The following is a 19,613-nucleotide window of genomic DNA, read 5'->3' as shown; positions in this document are numbered from 1 at the left end:
ATGAATTTATTTGCAAATTATGGTGGAAAATAAGTATTTGGTCAATAACAAAAGTTTGTCTCAATACTTTGTTATATACCCTTTGTTGGCAATGACAGAGGTCAAACGTTTTCTCTAGGTCTTCACAAGGTTTTCACACACTGTTGCTGGTATTTTAGCCCATTCCTCCATGCAGATCTCCTCTAGAGCAGTGACGTTTTGGGGCTGTTGCTGGGCAACGCGGACTTTCAACTCCCTCCAAAGATTTTCTATGGGGTTGTGATCTGGAGACTGGCTAGGCCACTCCAGGACCTTGAAATGCTTCTTACGAAGCCACTCCTTCGTTGCACGGGCGGTGTGTTTGGGATCATTGTCATGCTGAAAGACCCAGCCACGTTTCATCTTCAATGCCCTTGCTGATGGAAGGAGGTTTTCACTCAAAATCTCACGATACATGGCCCCATTCAATCTTTCCTTTACACGGATCAGTCGTCCTGGTCCCTTTGCAGAAAAACAGCCCCAAAGCATGATGTTTCCACCCCCATGCTTCACAGTAGGTATGGTGTTCTTTGGATGCAACTCAGCATTCTTTGTCCTCCAAACACGACGAGTTGAGTTTTTACCAAAAGGTTATATTTTGGTTTCATCTGACCATATGACATTCTCCCAATCTTCTTCTGGATCATCCAAATGCTCTCTAGCAAACTTCAGACGGGCCTGGACATGTACTGGCTTAAGCAGGGGGACACGTCTGGCACTGCAGGATTTGAGTCCCTGGCGGCGTAGTGTGTTACTGATGGTAGGCGTTGTTACTTTGGTCCCAGCTCTCTGCAGGTCATTCACTAGGTGTAGTTCTGGGATTTTTGCTCACCGTTCTTGTGATCCTTTTGACCCCACAGGGTGAGATCTTGCGTGCAGCCCCAGTTCAAGGGAGATTATCAGTGGTCTTGTATGTCTTCCATTTCCTAATAATTGCTCCCACAGTTGATTTCTTCAAACCAAGCTGCTTACCTATTGCAGATTCAGTCTTCCCAGCCTGGTGCAGGTCTAAAAAAAAAATTCTGGTGTCCTTTGACAGCTCTTTGTCTTGTCCATAGTGGAGATTGGAGTGTGACTGTTTGAGGTTGTGGACAGGTGTCTTTTATACTGATAACAAGTTCAAACAGGTGCCATTAATACAGGTAACGAGTGGAAATAAATTCATAAAAAATCCTACAATGTGATTTTTTTTTTCCCTCATTTTGTCTGTCATAGTTGAAGTGTACCTATGATGAAAATTACAGGCCTCTCATCTTTTTAAGTGGGAGAACTTGCACAAGTTGTGGCTGACTAAATACTTTTTTGCCCCACTGTACCAGTCAGCCCTGGTGGCGCTACGGCGTGTGCTGGAGTGGGTGGCTGCCGCAGGTCTGAAGCTCCACCCCGAGAAGTGCCACTTCATGAGGAGAGAGGTGTCCTTCTTGGGCCACCGAGTGGGTAAGGAGGGGATCAGCACCATGGAGGACAAGGTGGGGGCTGTCTGAGACTGGCCCACCCCCACCGACCAGCGTCAGCTGAAGAGCTTCCTGGGCCTGGCCTCATACTACAGGAGGTTTGTACGGGGCCTGGCCTCGTACTACTGGAGGTTTGTACGGGGCTTCTCAAGCGTCGCTGCTCCCCTGAACCGCCTGATGCCGAAGGACAAAGCTTTCACTTAGACAGTGGAGTGTGAGGAGGCGTTCAACACCCTCAAACGTGCACTGATCGAGGCCCCCGTGCTTTCCCCCCCTGACCTCACCTTGCCCTTTATCCTGGACACAGACGCAAGCAATGTGGGCATGGGTGGGATGCTGGCCCAGGTGGGGCCAGAGGGGGAGAGAGTGGTGGCATACTTCAGCAAACATGTGCGCCGCTACTGTGTCACCCGGATGGAGCTCTTGGCTGTTGTGGCTTCCGTCAAACAATTCAAGTACTACCTGGGTGGCCTGCCATTTACTGTAAGGACTGACCACTCTGCTCTCCAGTGGCTCATGTCTTTCAGAGAGCCAGAGGGGCAGGTGGTACGCTGGTTGGGGGAGCTTCAGACGTATAACTTCACAGTGGTGCACAGGGCAGGGGCACGCCACTCCAACGCCATGTCCCGTCGGCCCTGTTCTGCAGACGGCTGCCGCCACTGAAGGCGGAGAGAAGAACGTGAGAGAGAGCTGTGTGCAGAGGAGGGGGTCTGTGCCGCAGTGTGTCGGGCGAGCGGGCCTGTCTGCTGTGAGCTGCAGACTGTCAACGTGGCTGAATGGGGGCAGCAGCAGCAGGGACGGGACACAGACCTACAGCCAGTGCTACAGTGGGTAGAGGCGCAGGTGAGGCCTCCGTGGGAAGAGGTGACAGCGCTCTCACTCGCGACCAAAGGGGTGTGGTCAAAGTTTGAGAGGCTGATGGCGTGCTACGGCAGGCATGGAAGGAGTCAGCTACGGGAGAGGAGAGGTGGCAGGTGGTGGCCCCAAAAGCACTGCGGGAGGCTGTGCTCCAGAGTACTCATGGGGGGGTGGGGACTGGACACTTTAGGGTCACAAAAACACTGCGCCGCCTCCGTCAGGGCTTTTACTGGGGCAGCACAAGAGGGATATGGAGGCCTGTGACAACTGCACAGCGAGAAAGGACCCCCCAGGCCGCTCTCATGCTGAGCTCCAACAGTTCCCAGTGGGGTCTCCCATGGAGAGGGTGGGAGTGGATGTAGTTGGGCCGTTTCCTACCACAGACAGTGGAAACCGCTGGGTGCTCACGGCCATGGACTATTTCACAAAATGGCCCGAGGCCTATATTCTGCCTGACCAGGAGGCAGAGACCATCGATGACACCCTGACAGCGGGGATGTTCAGCAGGTTTGGAGCTGCGGAGTCCATCCACAACAACCAAGGCAGAAACTTTGAGTCCTGTGTGTTCGCCACCATGTGTGAGAGGCTGGGTATGCACAAGACGGACACTACTCCTCTCCATCCTCAAAGTTATGGCCTAGTGGAGCGCTTCAACAAAACGCTTGGACAGCAGTTGGCCATCGTCTCTGCCAAACAACAGTGTGACTGGGACAAGCACCTGCCTATGGTCCTCATGGCATGCCGCTCCGCTGTCCAAGACTCCACCTCCTGCCCGCCTGCCCTCCTCATGCTGGGGAGAGAGATCCACACCCCTGCGGAGATGGCGTCGACCCCCGGATAGCCCTCATGTTCCACATGGGCCGGAGTATGTCCGGAGACTCCAGGACCGCCTGGAGACAGCCCACACCTTCGCCAGAGAGCAGCTGGTGAATGCAGGTGTGAGGCAGAAGAGGAACTATGACGTGCACACCCGGGGAAGGCACTTTGTGGCTGGGGAGCTGGTCTGGGTCTACAGCCCCCTAAGGAAAAAAGGCAGATGCCCCAAGTTGGACAGTCACTGGGTGGGACCCTGCAGTGTCCTGGAGAGGGTAGGGGAGGTTGTTTACCGGGTGCAGCTTCCTCCCAGGGGGAGAAAGGTGGCACTGCACCGGGACAGGTTAGCCCCATACAGAGGGGCCTCTTCTCCCCAAACCCCAGGGACCCCCACAATTCCCCTCTGGCAATGACATTCTCCAGGCACCCACCCCCAGGTGCCGCAGACAAGGCTCCAGACAGCCCACTCCCCCTGTCTCCCTCCCTGTCACCTCGTGATGCCACGGACTGTATTCCCCGTTCCCGCATCCTGGTCCCCCATATCGCTGACTTCATCCCCTGGGTCCAAGAGGGGCAGTCCCCTGCCACGGATGGAACCCTGTTTCACATCTGGACACTCTGCAACCATCACGGCCACACAGGCAAAGAAAACCTCCGGGTCGCTTCAGAGACTTTGTTTGTTCCCGGGGACGAGGGACTTTGTGGTGGGGGGGCTGTGTAGCGACCCGCGGGGTCCACCATGCCAATCAACCTGCTATCTGCCAATCGTGGGAATGCCTGGAATGTTCTGATGCCGGGCATCCTGGTGGTTGGCGGAGTGGCGTGGAGGGGGGTTTGGCAGGGGAATGGAGCATTGGAAGTTAAGACCAGGTTTAGCCGTTGTTCTTTCTCTTATGTCAGGGCTTCACAAGAGAAGGTCACGGTTGATTTGTGGGGTATCCTTCATTTATTTTGCGTGGGCTACGGCTTAACAGTAGCCTGTGTGAAGTTGGGTTAATAAACCGTCAATTCGTTAACTTAATCCTCTGTCTGGACAATTGTTCCTTTATGATCTAATCTGGTCATTACAATATAATATGGCCGGAGTTCGAGGCTACCGGCGTTAGCTAAATTAGCTAGCAATTATCTGACTTAGTTTATACTAGGCACTGCTGATCCTGGTGCTAGATTAATGTTAGCTGCATTTTATAGCCAGTGATGAGAAACCGATCCTTCCACTGTAAACTAGCTGATAAACTTTACGATTCATGTCAAATGTCAAAGACAAAACCGTTACCTTGTAAAGTTTCAAAATCTGTTTGCAGTGGAAAAGGAAGTTCCTTCAAACTGTGAAATCTGTTTGAAAGGAGAAGCTAGGGAAATTGGATAGTAAAATTGCATATTAAAGAACGCGTTAAATTAGCGTGTGTGGATGTATATTTAGCAGCTGTAGGCGTTAACTTGACGTGCGCAGGACCGCTTGCAGACGTTTATTTAGCACATGTTAAACCGCCTGCAAGCACATTTGCACGCCCTTTGACGCGTGTAGGCGTTAATTTAGCGCCTGGACTTTACACACATAGCATTAAAAAGATCGCGTTTTGACCACGTGCTTTAAGACCAAAACGGTGTTCCACATTTTAACCTCAGCGCTAATCTTATGCCTAACCCGAACCTTAAATTATGACCCATAGGCCAATTTCTGTTTTCATGATTTTTACGATATAGCCATCTGGACTTTGTGGCTATGGTAACTAGTGGAAACAGGGATTTTCGTTCATTTTAGTCGAACATTTGCCCGTTCAATTTCAATCCAGTCCCTTGTCTTTACCCTGATATAGAATCCTGCTAATCTGTGGATAGGCTAATTGATGCTTCCTGCTATATCAAGTTCATCTATCCAGTTGTTTTGGACAGGAGTAGGACTCAGGGTAGGACGAGAAGTAGCTAGGGAGCGAAGTGAAAAAACGTCCCGTGCCCGTGCTAGTGCGCATGTCAAAATCTAATCAAACTTCAGAAAAAGTCAACCCAATGCTTTCTACAGAAGCATGTCTATAAAAAATATAACTTAAATACATTTTCAAACTACATGACCATAAACATATTTCAAATAGTAACTGAAAAGCCCTAAAAAGTCATAAAACGATGACATACACAAATGCTATGAGCCTGGAAGGTTTGCTAGAAGGCAATAATTACATTTAGCCTAAAATCTTGAAAAATATCTGAACTGAGTAGTGTCCACAATTCTTGGAAGGCAACTCGACTGTCAATATAATAAAAACAAGGAGATGGCTATTGAACAATTGTTTATTTTTATAGAGTAAAAACCTGTCTGCAGAGGGTCGGCCCACTTGAAGTACACCATGCTGTTCAACTGCCTTATTTAGAAACAATATCTGGCTTTATTATTCCAGAGGTCGGAAGAAGTAACTAATGTAATCAAAACTTTACAGCAATATGTAGGTAATATGTACTGTTTGAAATCTCAAATTAGCTCTGGACCTTACACCGATGTGGTTATTGCAACTGCCCAGGCTCCTGTGTATAATCCTTGTTCGGAGTCATTATTTTGTGTTTTATCACAAGGCAAGGCTGCCATAGCCCCATACAAGCCACCCTGATCTCACAAGCTCACAGATCAGGATGATTTGTACGAGGCTAAGGCTGCCATACATTGCTCTGTATTATCAATCTGTACAACAATTCAGTCAAACTGCACATTTATGAACTACAGGATATATTGGCCTAGCTGCCCAACATTTTTTATGTTCTAGATCAGGTTTATCTTGTAGTGTTTTCAAATAGTACAGCTTACATATTGTCATCATACTGTAGGTCAATTGAGAGAAAGATAAATGCATAACCCTCCTTCTAGCACTCCCAAACATACTGACAAAAAGTGAGAACATCTGAAAAATCCACCCCCTTATCCACTGGTCTCAACATCCAGTTCACATCCCTTTATCTTAAAAAAAGAAAATATCCCATTAAAAATCTGAATCGCCCCAAGAGGTATGATTTTATGGACAATCCTCCAAACTGCAAGTGCTGGACAATAGACAGTGCTCAATAGACTTCCCCAAGCATGGGGAAAGGGACAAACATTGCAAGCTTAAAGCACCGATGCGGTTTATTATAAATGCTGGAATTGGATCACTAGGAATTCTTCCAGAAGCTTAGTAGATTGGTTTTAAGGCCTGGAGTAACTTCACTACTTTTCATCTAACTTCTTCCAACAAGTGAATTTGTTTCCTTCAACCTCATGTAAACTTAGCGGTTGGACTTAAAATAAATCTATGAATGTATACTCAAACCTAGCTGTGCAGAATATTATCTCTGATGGCTGAAGATTTTTCCCAAGTTATACAGCCCTTACTCTCCCCAACATATTGCCACTTCAACAAATGTATGTTCTTTTTTTCAGGACAAGCTTACGTTAGAATCACTTGTGTGCCAGGCTACTACAATGTCAATACAGCTGGTGAATGATACTATTATTCACTGAAGTTACATTAGTGGGACTGAAAAACAAAAAACACCAGCATCTTTGTTTCGAGTTGAGCACACCAGATTGTTTTTTCAGATGCAACACCATACAAGGGCCAAGCATGCCAATAGACCATCAGGCAAAGCAAGATTGTCTGCTAGAAAAATGTCAACATACATCAGTAACACTTGTTGAATTGCAAATTGTTTTGAAACAAACAGAATAAGTAGCCCAATGCTCCCAGTCGTATTCCATACTGGGGACAAGATCAATCTGGTTACACAGCAGTCTAGGCCAGAAGCAGTCATCTTCTCTTGCAGGGCAAACATTTAGAGGTCAACAATGATTTAATACCATAGACACTTGTTAAGCGGCTATTTAAAACATGGCAGTTATTTCATATTCAAGCGCTGGGGAGATGAAGGCTAGATAGACATTTCTAATGACTGATGCTCCAAGTTCAGCCATGATTGTTGCAGAAAAGCCTCCTTTGACGACATCGACTACACTAAAAGAGCAATAGTCACCAACACTACATTTAACAAAAATATGCCAGAGCAAATATGTGCAGCACACCCCATCACAAGGACTGCAGTCCTTCCCAACATGACCTGTAGTTGGTGACCAGCATTAGCAGGTGTTGGGAACCACAGGGCATGCTTAGGGGTAGAGAAAACATCCCAAAAGCTCTGAATCAATTCATTCATATGCATTTCTAAAACCAGAAGTTAAGTGGCAACCACAAAATATCTTTGGGGCAGAAATAACAGCGTGATGCAGTAGAAATACATTCATTCAATATTCAGTAAGATTATAAAACAAATGATCCCGATTAGTGAAAACGCTCCAAAATGTTTGTATAAATAGCTTAAAGGTCTGAACTGACTACCTTAATTAGAAAGCAGGAGCTCTACAACAACAAATGTGAGCCTATGATGTAAACCACTTATCTACTTGATGTACCCCAAGAACATTTACATTTTAGTCTTTTAGCAGGAACACTGAAACAATAGTTTCTAAGAAACTTGGCAAAGTACAGCAGAACGTCAAAACACGGGATAAACGGCTAAGAAATAGACTAGGAAAATATAAAAAACAAAAACTGTGACCCGACAGGCTATGTAGGATTTTAGTGCTCCTAAGGTACATTGCAGGATATATCCCCAAAAAATAAAGCTATTTTTCAGTGATCAAAGTACTCACAGTATCAGCGGGATTCTGCATACATCTTTACACAACAGAACATTATCAAATACAATTTTAGTAAGAAAGGAACTCAAATAGATGCAAAAATACTGAATAATTCCACTGGAGTAGAATATTTACACAAGTTCTTGTCCCTCTGATTACTGGATAATATCAAACAATGCTCAAATTCTCAAAAGCACATTATAATCCTTTGTTGTATTTTTGGGAGAAAAAAATGAAATTGGTAAAGAAACTGCATTCACACCCGTTGAAATCAAGCAGTCAACCCCAGTGCTGGTGGGAAATTTACAGAGTATGTTGTCAATCTTTTTGACAAATATTTCTGGACCATGAAGGGCTACAATTCTTGGTGGATCCATCTCTCTGGTGCACTACGCGGCCACTTTGTTATCCTTCTGGAATAAAGCAAAACATGTTTAGACTTGAACACGCATCCAGCCTTTAATAATATCGAGACAGTCTTGCATCATATTGAACTTTACTTGCATTATAAGTGTGATGTTGGGTTGTCCTGTCCTTTGTTGAGTGTGTGCTTATGTACATTTAACTTTGGAATAATAAAATCACCAATATTTTTACATGTGGTGTAAGGAATGATTTACCCTGTATTCATATTCAACGAACTCCCGGCCACCTCTGCTGCTTCCTCGGAATCCTCCCCTGAAGCCGGGTGGGGCCCCGCGGGGGGGTCCAAAGGAACCTCTGCTCATGGCACGCCCTCTGCCCCCACGGAAGCCCACGCCGCCACGACTTCCTCTGAAGCCTCCTCGGCCTCGGTTGTGCCTCAGTGGAATGCCAAAGGTCTCCGAATTCATCCTCCTCTCCTCAGCCCAAGTCTGCCTTCTTGGGAATCCTGAACCGCCAGATCGCTCCGCTGCTTTCCTGTAAATACAAAATAAGACCTTTAATGCCAAAGACTAACCTAACCGACATGCTTTGGATTTCAATTAGTATGAGACACTATCAATACCACAAAGCACAAATAAAAATAGAAAAATTGTTTAAGAGAGCAAAAGGGACATGCCTTGTATCATCAGAAGAGATGTTATCAAAGAAGGACTTAGTCTTGTCGTAGTAAACGTTGGCCACCACAGGTTCCTCTTCCTCAGCATTGCCTTCACTGTTCTGGGTCTCCACTCCAGAATCTGCCTTCTCATCTCCATTAAGAGCCTTCTCTGGTTTATCAGGCTTGTCATCTATGTTAGACAATTAAAAAAGGGGTACAACATTTCTTCATAAACTTGGATTAAGATAAGAGGATAAAAAGAGTACACAAAAATTGACAAGTTCCAAGTCAACAGTGGCAGCCTGGGAATTTAGGTAGGAACCCAGGCTAGGCCATGACATTACTGCTGCATGGAACATACTATAATAATTACAAATAGTACCTTTCAGTTTGAGTTTGTTCTGAAACTCTTTTTCAATCTCCTCCTTGTTGAACTGAGCGTTGGCAGTCTCAAAGTCAAAGTCTTGATCAAACTTCATGGGACCGTCCCTGTGTGGGTTGAAACGGCCTCTTCCACGGTGACCACCTCCACGACCACGGCGCTGAGGGGGAGGACCACCGGCTGGGAAGACAAGACAGCAGAGTCAGACAAACAATAGCAAAGCAACCTTTAAATTATATTTAGTTTGAATGCGTATAGAACTTATTTTGACAGAAAAACATGGGCACATTAACACTAGTAAGCCAGTGTACAACAGAAGCTAGGGCGAGAGATTAAAACAAGTTAACAAGTACACTGGTATTTCATGAGAACCAACTCACCACATTGACGGTGATTCCGGTTGTCGCCACCACCTTGCTCGGAATCTGTTCTGGGTATTTTCTGAACCTCAGGGCCTAAAAAAAAGCACAAAATAAAAAGGCCAAACTCGCAATTATTTTGGCATATCAGTCAAGAGCAACAATACTCTAAACTAGAAAGCCATATGGCCAGGTTCTTCACTTAGAGAGATAGGCAATCAAGCAATTGTTCTAAACAGGCAATGTAGACTAGTCTGTGTGACAGCAGTGTATTGTGGACATTCAGGCCAAGCCTGGCTACAGCCTCCCCTGCCAGCCTCACCCCTCCTCTGTTCCAGGATGTCTGGAGGCTTCTGGTTGCCCAGGGTAGTGATGGGCCTGGCTGATGGGCCAGCTGGGCTCCTTTGTCCCACTGGTGCAGGTGCAGCAGGGGCAGTGGTGGGGGAAGTCTGCACTGCCTGCTCCAAGGAAGGGCTCTTCCTCAGAGTGTCCAGCTGGGGACTGGTGCGACCTAAAGGACAAGGCAGGGGTTAGCCCAAGATGTACTGTTTACCTCTTGGGGCTAGAGGGCAGTATTTTCACATCCGGATGAAAAGCATGCCCAGAGTAAACTGCCTGCTACTAAGGCCCAGAAGCTAGGATATGCATATTATTAGTAGAGTTGGATAGAAAACACTGACGTTTCTAAAACTGTTTGAATGATGTCTGAGTATAGCAGAACTCATATGGCAGGCAAAAGCCTGAGAAAAATCCAACCAGGAAGTGGGAAATCTGAGGTTTGTAGTTTTAAGTGATTGCCTATCCAATATCCAGTGTAAATGGGGTCAGATTGCACTTCCTAAGGCTTCCAGTAGATGTTAACAGTCTTTAGAAAGTTGTTTCAGGCCTCTATTGTGAAAGGAGAGAGAATAAGAGCACAGAGTTGTTTATCACGTGTGGCGTGAGCTCCGTTCCCGGTCTAATGACAATGGAATTGTCCGGTTGGAATATTATTGAAGATTTATGATAAAAACATCCTAAAGATTGATTATATACATCGTTTTACATGTTTCTGCAAACTTTAATGGAACCTTTTTGACTTAGTGCCCGTTCTTTGTGCATTTGGATTTGTGAACTAAACGAGAACAAAAAGGAGGTATTTGGACATAAAGATGGACTTATCAAACAAAACAAACATTTATTGTGGAACTGGGATTCCTGGTAGTGCATTCCGGTGAAGATCAAAAGGTAAGTGAATATTTATAACGCTATTTCTGACTTTTGTTGACTCCACAACTTGGCGGGTGTATGTATGGCTTGTTTTGGCGGCTGAGCGCTGCACTCAAGATTATCTCATGGTGTGCTTTCGCCGTAAACGCTTTTTAGAAATCTGACACAGCAGTTGCATTAAGGAGAAGTTTATTTTTAAGGAGCCAACTGTTACTCTTTAAGGTCCAAGGAAATTATGATATATTTAAAAGGTAGACTGGCTCTGGCAGCCAACACAGCCAAATAAGCCAAATTATTTTACCCCCTTTCCTCCCCAATTATTCGATCTTGGTTCATCGCTGCAGCTCCCCAATGGGCTCGGGAGAGGCGAAGTCATGCGTCCACCGAAACTCCACCTAACCGCGCTCCTTAACACCCGCCAGCTTAACCCGGAAGCCAGCCGTACCAATGTGTCAGCCTCCCCTGCTGGAAACTGGCATAGGTGGTGAGCCTGCAGGCACCCGGCCCACCACAAAGAGTCGCTAGAGTGCAATGAGTCAAGTAAAGCCCCACTGGCCAAACCCATCCCCTAACCCGGATGACGCTGGGCTAATTACGAGCGGTCCTATCGGACTCCCGACCACGGCCGGTTGTGGCACATATGAAGCTGGGACTGTAGTAACACCTCTAGCACTCATGCAGTGCCTTAGACCTCTGCTCCACTCGGGAGCCCCAGATACTCAATTTAAACACGAAATCGATTATAAATTGCAATACGGTTCTAGAAACAAATCCCTTTACTTTCAAAATTATTCCACAACTGCAAAATATACACTTACTGTACACTTTTAATCAGCTTTATCACAGTTGAAGCAAACAGTATTTTTCAGTGTCAGATTTCTGGCAACCTTCTACAGTTACACACAGGTGTTTGGAGTATGCTAGATTGCTAATTAGCACAGGTAGTGCCTCTGTCTTCCATAAACACACGTTGTAACATGGAGATATGGCCATGTGGTAACACTAACCCAATAAAAAAGGTGTATCACTTTAACCTTTTCTTTAATTATTTTTTCTCACTGATATTAAAGATAAGATCCTTATGCCTCCAAAACCGTACCGCAAGTGACATGTTACTGTTCAGACCGAGCGCTGGGGCTCTTAACACAACTCCCCCCATATAGAAGACACCTTAGTCCAATTACTTGTGTAATGCACTGGAACAGAGTCATGATCAAAGGCAGGTTGTGTATTATAATAATGCAAGAAGTGCAGTTCTCCACTGATGTTAACTGCAAGCAAGATACTGCATAGAACATACAATTGCATGATATTGAGAGGCAGATATGCCAAAGAAAAAAGTACTAGCTCCAACAGCATTGCATTACACACTGAAAATACAAGAGCTTTCAATATCATTCTTCATTTCATCTCAGAGATGATAGAATGGCGAATCAACAAGATGAATGTACCAACCTCCACCGACAACTCCAAACTGCTGGGACACCAGGGGGCTGGGGTTAAACTGGCTGTAAGGGGGGACAGGAGCCCTGCCGCTAAAGGGTGCATATGAGCCCACAGACTGGAATGATGGGGGTGGAGCATTGGTGGATCCAATAGAGGACTGGGGAAAACAAAATGTTAAACAACCATATACAGAACTATTAAATATGTAAACAGCAAATACATTTGCCACTGAATCATTGACTAAATCAATGTCCTGCTTACTTGAACAATGGCAGGGTCCTGAGGCAGCGAGCTGGTGGCTTTTGGTGGCTCGCAAACAGTCAGGTCCTTGATGTCACTCCCTCTGAAGATTATGTACTCGAAGACTTCATCCCGTGGTGGAATTGGCCTGTCAGTAGGGCGGTCCTCAGTGCCAAAGGAGCGGACTGTTTGGATAAACAAATGCAGAGACAAATTACATTGATTTCCTGCCAGATCATCCACCATTCATTGTACAGTCTAGTATTGACAAAATGAAACGCCGTGCAGGACGTAAACAAAGGACGCAAGTGAGCGCATGCACATACCAGTGCAAACAGGCAGCTAGCTAGCTGCCACCGGAGGAACAACAATAGAACGGTCGCTAGTTAGCTAACTTGCACTTTCTAGCCACCAAATTAAGGTCAACATCGTTAGCATTTTATCTAGCCGATTTCCCGTCCACATTAACCGCTAACGTTTACTATCTAATCTTGCAAGTTAACTGAAGTGATAAACCGGTCAGCTAAGCAATGCACCAACAAAGCATGAATGAAACAGGCCAGAGCGTTTGCAGTGAAACGAGCTAGTTAAATTAGCTCTGCTAACTTAAACTAGCCTGCCACACGCATGATTACGCATTTGACAAAGCTAGCTACTAGCCATGCTAACTAGCATTGTGAACAATTTGACAGTGACAGACTAAATGCCTGCACCTCATTGCTAGTTAAAAAACGGTGTTTTCAATTTATCGACTTATTTGATTGCAAGGTATACGTTTTAGCTTACCTTTGGCGAGGGCAACAGTCGAATTTTCGGTGTCAATTGTGTATAAAATTCCCTCATAGCGAATCTCGGCCTTCGAGATTAGGCTAATTTTACTCCCGATGTAGGGTGTCCCTCCACTCATACCGTCTTCCTTTTTATTTGAGTGTGGGAAATAAATATATATCTTCCAAAAGTATATGGAAAGTAGCTAGCTACGTTATTTAGTCCTGTTTGCACACTTCTAACAAAGATTATTGCTCGTTCGTTCTTCCACCAATTTGCTAGCACAACGACATGGCCGTTTTCTTATGATGCCTTGCCTCACCGCAAAGAATGGTGGGAAATCGTCTCTGTCAACCGTAGATATCGCGAGTTTTCACGGGATCATTGCTACCTTTCAAAGATTACTGATCTAAGGTTAGTTTTGTGTTTCTCTCCCTTCTGGATACTTTCTGGGATTGGGAGAGGGCAAACTGATCCTAGATCTGAGACTGCCAACTACAGTTTATGTACATTTTCTATCGCTGCCACTGGATACCTTATCGCCCATCTCTCTCGCCCACCCCGTATGCATAAAAATACATAAAAAGACAACGTGTGTTTAATTAAGCAGTTTCCACACATGTATCATGTATTTTAATGTAATCTGCAATAAATGCAAGGGTGCAGTTGCAATCTGCTTCATCTAACAAAATGTCCTTCCAGCAATTCTAACAAACCAGCAGCCAGCCAGCCACAGCTAGCCGAAGCAACAAACCTTGATAGGTGAAATTAGGTGAAGGTGAAATTATTTGGTGCGGAAACTACTAAGTATTTCCAGTCGTGTCTTTGGCAAGTGTCAAAATAAAATCTCTATGACAAATAAAATATGCTATTCTCCCAGACTAAAGCCTATTTTCATTGCCATAATAAAATGTGAGGTTTCTGAGTTTCTGTGAGAACTCCCACTTTATTACGTGCTGAAATGTAACGTGCTAAACAATTTCCTTACAGTATTTTGTTTGGTAATACATTTATTAATCAATGAAATAAAAAAAAAACAACCATAAATATTGGCTCTTTGACGTCAGATTAATTCCCACAATGCCTAGTAACACGCATGCGCATTTCACTCATTTACACTTTTTTAGACAGCGATCTATGATCAAAGATGGCGAGCACCTCCGACCCACTGGAAGATATGCTATTTTCTGAGGTGGATGAAAAAGCTGTGAGCGATTTAGTGGGCTCTTTGGAGTCACAACTTGTTGGACAAAGCAACCCTGCAGATACTCAGTCGGAAAACAGAGGTGCTGGGTGTACATTCACTGCAAACCATCACTTAGGGAAAACGCTACCAGCCCAAGTGGGTACTACACTAGTACAGCAGCAACAAGGACAACATAAAGCTGGGATGCACCAGGAGATAAACTCTAAAGAAATTAGCTTAGAGAAAACTGTTACATCTTCTTCGCTGAGTTCTATTCCGTCCTTTGAGGAAGCTTCCACCACTTCAGGGACTGGAGTAAACGCTACCAAGAGCGGTTTGCAATCACATGGAACATCATCTATCACAACACTACCTGCATTTGGTGGTGTAGCAACTTCTCCGCTTGTCAACAGCATCAGCAGCACCACTACCAGCCGAGGTTCCGCTCTGGCTTCAGGTCAGACATCAACAGACATTGTCGATCATCCAAGAAAACGTATAACTGCATCGTTACGGAGTGCATCCGCGGGAATACAGAGTTTGAACGGTACCGGAGGAGCGGTAACGTCAAGGAATAATCCCCCTGCGGCGGGAACTGCTGCAAGTGCAGCAAACTCAAGTCGGACCGTTGACGTTACATCTTGTGTAAATACGACGAATTTCACTTTATCTAACTCCAGAATTTCTTCAACTCAATCAGCGATTCCCCTGGATAAGGGGACTCCTACTATTGCATTGCAAAGACTACCAAGTCACATTGTAGCGAGCATCGCACATAATGGAAATGGCACTACCGTCTCGGCCTTGGTTAAACAAGGCGCGATAGGACCGATCACCTGTGCAGCAGCTTCGCAAGTGAACCACAAAAAAGAGGGTTCTGAAGCGAAGTCGGGCGCTCCCGTACAGTCCAAAATAGTCATGTCCAGTCCGTTCGGTGTTGTCAATTCCGTAATAAACTCTGTTTCCTCTCCCTCTGCTGTTTCCAACATAGCAGCGGCGACTACAGCAAGTCATGTCATGGCAAAGCCTGCTGTCAATGTTGTTGGACAAACAACAACTGTTGGAATGGTAAGGCCAGCGTCACCGGCTGTGGCCACAGCTACACAGCCTCTGCTTCGACCGGGAGTCCCAGCGGCTCAAAGGACTGTAGCCCCCCAGCTGATTGTCAGACCCCCCCAACAACCACAGACGACCATTCAACTGCCTCCTGGGTTTACCATCCCACCGGGTAAGGTGTTAGAAGGATGAATTGCTCTTCTCTTCAAATCAGAGCGGGGAAATCTGCTCAGATCAAAACAATGAAACTGGGCAGGTCTTTTTGAGAGCCCTGTGCTTTGTCATTACATCAATTGTGTACTTTAATGTAAAACATTACCTGGACATGTGATGTGTTCCTTCATCATTTCCCTGTTCACTTCCTGAAGATTCCCAAAGACGCAGCAGATTCTGAATGTGCTTTGGGCAAAGTAGCATTCATTTGATAAAACACCTGTCAATACAGATTACATCTGTAAATTCTATACAGCTTAAAGGAGAAGTCGTTTTTACAACAAAATCTCTATTTCTGATGTAAATGTCATCTTATAGAAGGGTCCAGACACCTTTTGTGTGATTTCACATGTTTTTGAGAAACTTGCCCCACCAGCAAATCTCTTCTCCTCGTTGTGTAGTATAGGGGTCCTGAAAAAACACAAACAAAGGCTCCAAAAACAAATGCTTCCTTTTTTTGTCAGTATAGTGATGCAGGTCTTTTAGATATTTTACATATGAAATTGTGCCATTCCGAACTTTGTCCGCAACATTATAGACGCTTTGTTGTGGCTCGAGCGATACATTTCTGTCCATTTTACAGGTAACTGCCAAAATAAAGGAAACACTTGAGTAAATGATGGATACAAAGTGTACTGAAAGCATGGGTTCTTACACACAGGAAGTTCCAGGCCCTTGTAGAATCTATGCCAAGGCACACTGAAGCTGTTCTTGCGTCTCGTGGTGTCCCAACGTGCTATTAAAATGCTTTATGTTGGTGTTTCCTTTATTTTGGCAGAGACCTGTAGCAGCAGGCTACATGGAGAATGGAGCTGGATAGGGGAAAGCTGGATAGGGGAAACAGCTCGAGTTGTGCAACAGGGAATATAACATTGCGGATAGAGTTTGGAATGACAATTTGTGTACAACATCTAAAGAACTGCGTCACTATACTGAGAGCTTTGTTTTTTTTCTAAGAGGACGTATTTGCTTGTTTCTGGAGCCTTTGTTCATGCTTTTTCATGCTTTTTCGGGGGCCCCATATTACACAAAACAGATGAGAAAGTGATTTGTTGTTGGCTGTAAGTTTCTCAAACATGTGAAATGAAAGGTTGTCTGGACCCTACAACATCCAATTTCCATTTAAAAATAAGATTTGGTTGTAAAAAAAATAAAAATAATATCCTTTACATCTGTATTGATTTTAGGTTAATTCTGTATAATGTTGTAGAAATATCTGAAATTGAATAAAGTTATTACATGATTCATGACACCCACTATCAACACAACACAAAGATCACAACCAAGACTGCATGTGAGCAAGATGTTCGCTGCTCAGTTGGTATGGTGACAAAAATGCCTACTGGTATACTGAATATAATATACAGTATATTTCAATGGCATTGACAATATGACAGAACACAGTACACAATGGCATGCATCATTCCAGTTCTAAGAAAGTTCCACGCATCTGTTTGATTTTTCTGACATCACAAGCATTCACATACAGTGGGGCAAAAAAGTATTTAGTCAGCCACCAATTCTGCAAGATCTCCCACTTAAAAATATGAGAGAGGCCTGTAAGTTTCATCATAGGTACACTTCAACTATGACCGACAAAATGAGAAAAAAAATCCAGAAAATCACATTGTAGGATTTTTAATGAATTTATTTGCAAATTATGGTGGAAAATAAGTATTTGGTCAATAACAAAAGTTTATCTCAATACTTTGTTATATACCCTTTGTTGGCAATGACAGAGGTCAAACGTTTTCTCTAAGTCTTCACAAGGTTTTCACACACTGTTGCTGGTATTTTGGCCCATTCCTCCATGCAAATCTCCTCTAGAGCAGTGATGTTTTGGGGCTGTTGCTGGGCAACACAGACTTTCAACTCCCTCCAAAGATTTTCTATGGGGTTGAGATCTGGAGACTGGCTAGGCCACTCCAGGACCTTGAAATGCTTCTTACGAAGCCACTCCTTCGTTGCCCGGGCGGTGTGTTTGGGATCATTGTCATGCTGAAAGACCCAGCCACGTTTCATCTTCAATGCCCTTGCTGATGGAAGGAGGTTTTCACTCAAAATCTCACGATACATGGCCCCATTCAATCTTTCCTTTACACGGATCAGTCGTCCTGGTCCCTTTGCAGAAAAACAGCCCCAAAGCATGATGTTTCCACCCCCATGCTTCACAGTAGGTATGGTGTTCTTTGGATGCAACTCAGCATTCTTTGTCCTCCAAACACAACAAGTTGAGTTTTCCCAAAAAGTTATATTTTGGTTTGATCTGACCATATGACATTCTCCCAATCTTCTTCTGGATCCTCCAAATGCTCTCTAGCAAACTTCAGACGGACCTGGACATGTACTGGCTTAAGCAGGGGGACATGTCTGGCACTGCAGGATTTGAGCCCCTGGCGGCGTAGTGTGTTACTGATGGTAGGCGTTGTTACTTTGGTCCCAGCTCTCTGCAGGTCATTCACTAGGTCCCCCCGTGTGGTTCTGGGATTTTTGCTCACTGTTCTTGTGATCATTTTATTTATTATTATTTTTTGAATTTGACCCCTTTTTCTCCCCAATTTCGTGGTATCCAATTGTTGTATCCAATTTTGAAGAGTAAACTAGTAGCCATGATGATGTAACTTTCTTTTGCCAGACTTTGTATCCAATTGTTGCTACCATCTTGTCTCATCGCTACAACTCCCGTACGGGCTCGGGAGAGACGAAGGTTGAAAGTCATGCGTCCTCCGATACACAACCCAACCAAGCCGCACTGCTTCTTAACACAGCACGCATCCAACCCGGAAGCCAGCCGCACCAATGCGCCAGAGGAAACACCGTGCACCTGGCCACCTTGGTTAGCGCACACTGCGCCCAGCCCGCCACAGGAGTCGCTGGTGCGCGATGAGACAAGGATACCCCTACCGACCAAGCCCTCCCTAACCCGGGTGACGCTAGGCCAATTGTGCGTCGCCCCACGGACCTCCCGGTCGCGGCCGGTTACGACAGAGCCTGGGCGCGAACCCAGGGACTCTGATGGCACAGCTGGCGCTGCAGTACAGCGCCCTTAACCACTGCGCCACCCGGGAGGCCCTTCTTGTGATCATTTTGACCCCACGGGTGAGATCTTGCGTGGAGCCCCAGATCGAGGGAGATTATCAGTGGTCTTGTATGTCTTCCATTTCCTAATAATTGCTCCCACAGTTGATTTCTTCAAACCAAGCTGCTTACCTATTGCAGATTCAGTCTTCCCAGCCTGGTGCAGGTCTACAATTTTGTTTCTGGTGTCCTTTGACAGCTCTTTTGTCTTGGCCATAGTGGAGTTTGGAGTGTGACTGTTTGAGGTTGTGGACAGGTGTTTTTTATACTGATAACAAGTTCAAACAGGTGCCATTAATACAGGTAACGAGTGGAGGACAGAGGAGCCTCTTAAAGAAGAAGTTACAGGTCTGTGAGAGTCAGAAATCTTGCTTGTTTGTAGGTGACCAAATACTTATTTTCCACCATAATTTGCAAATAAATTCATTAAAAATCCTACAATGTGATTTTCTGGATTTTTTTTCTTCTCATTTTGTCTGTCATAGTTGAAGTGTACCTATGATGAAAATTACAGGCCTCCCTCATCTTTTTAAGTGGGAGAACTTGCACAATTGGTGGCTGACTAAATACTTTTTTGCCCCACTTTATTTTGCCAATGGGCAAGTTTAATGAAATGGCAGGACATATTAAAAACACCAGACATGATCTCCTCTATTGGTATTTATCTCTCAAAGTTGTTACAATGAGCTGCATGAGGCACGTGAAAGAGCAACTCAAGTTCTTCAAGAAAAAATATCACTGTGTTGGCCCAGCAGATGGATAGGCCTACTCATGCATTTTGTATGCACTCATTATTTTTTATATATTTTTTAATTTCACCTTTATTTAACCAGGTAGGCCAGTTGAGAA

At 44.9% G+C, this 19,613-nt stretch overlaps 2 protein-coding genes across 5 annotated transcripts in view; one reads left to right on the top strand and one right to left on the bottom strand.

Annotated features, from left to right (window-relative positions):
* Positions 1–5,414: 5,414 nt before the first annotated feature.
* Positions 5,415–13,566, bottom strand: LOC139411593 (protein LSM14 homolog A-like). 2 transcript variants are annotated; one of them, XM_071158153.1, is made up of 9 exons: positions 13,250–13,566; positions 12,485–12,648; positions 12,233–12,380; positions 9,891–10,079; positions 9,590–9,664; positions 9,210–9,389; positions 8,846–9,017; positions 8,424–8,703; positions 5,415–8,216 (listed from the first exon to the last, which is right to left on the bottom strand). In XM_071158153.1, the coding sequence occupies exons 1-9, from the start codon at positions 13,368–13,370 to the stop codon at positions 8,193–8,195; spliced, it is 1,353 nt and encodes a 450-aa protein (XP_071014254.1). In that variant the 5' UTR covers positions 13,371–13,566; the 3' UTR covers positions 5,415–8,192. The 2 variants fall into 2 exon arrangements, with proteins under 2 accessions (XP_071014254.1, XP_071014255.1); XM_071158154.1 differs by having other exon boundaries at positions 5,415–8,213.
* An 812-nt stretch (positions 13,567–14,378) lies between these two features.
* LOC139411592 (transcription initiation factor TFIID subunit 4-like) overlaps positions 14,379–19,613 on the top strand; it is a 116,026-nt gene continuing 110,791 nt past the window's right edge. For all 3 annotated transcript variants that reach the window (XM_071158151.1, XM_071158152.1, XM_071158150.1), the window contains exon 1: positions 14,379–15,645. In XM_071158151.1, coding sequence (XP_071014252.1) covers positions 14,379–15,645 — 1,267 coding nt within the window. The remainder of the gene's footprint in view (positions 15,646–19,613) is intronic.

The sequence above is a fragment of the Oncorhynchus clarkii genome, chromosome 6 (assembly GCF_045791955.1).
Source record: "Oncorhynchus clarkii lewisi isolate Uvic-CL-2024 chromosome 6, UVic_Ocla_1.0, whole genome shotgun sequence".
Classification (NCBI taxonomy): Eukaryota; Metazoa; Chordata; class Actinopteri; order Salmoniformes; family Salmonidae; genus Oncorhynchus; species Oncorhynchus clarkii.
This window is presented reverse-complemented; position numbering and strand designations above follow the sequence as displayed.

Bases quoted from the DNA above. Each gene is read 5' to 3' on its own strand.
- LOC139411593 (XM_071158153.1), bottom strand. From the start codon at position 13,370: ATGAGTGGAGGGACACCCTACATCGGGAGTAAAATTAGCCTAATCTCG. The intron at 12,381-12,484 runs GTAAGCAGGACA...TGTTTTCCCCAG, and splicing joins AGGACCCTGCCATTGTTCAA to TCCTCTATTGGATCCACCAA. The intron at 10,080-12,232 runs GTTGGTACATTC...CTTGTCCTTTAG, and splicing joins GTTTGGAGTTGTCGGTGGAG to GTCGCACCAGTCCCCAGCTG.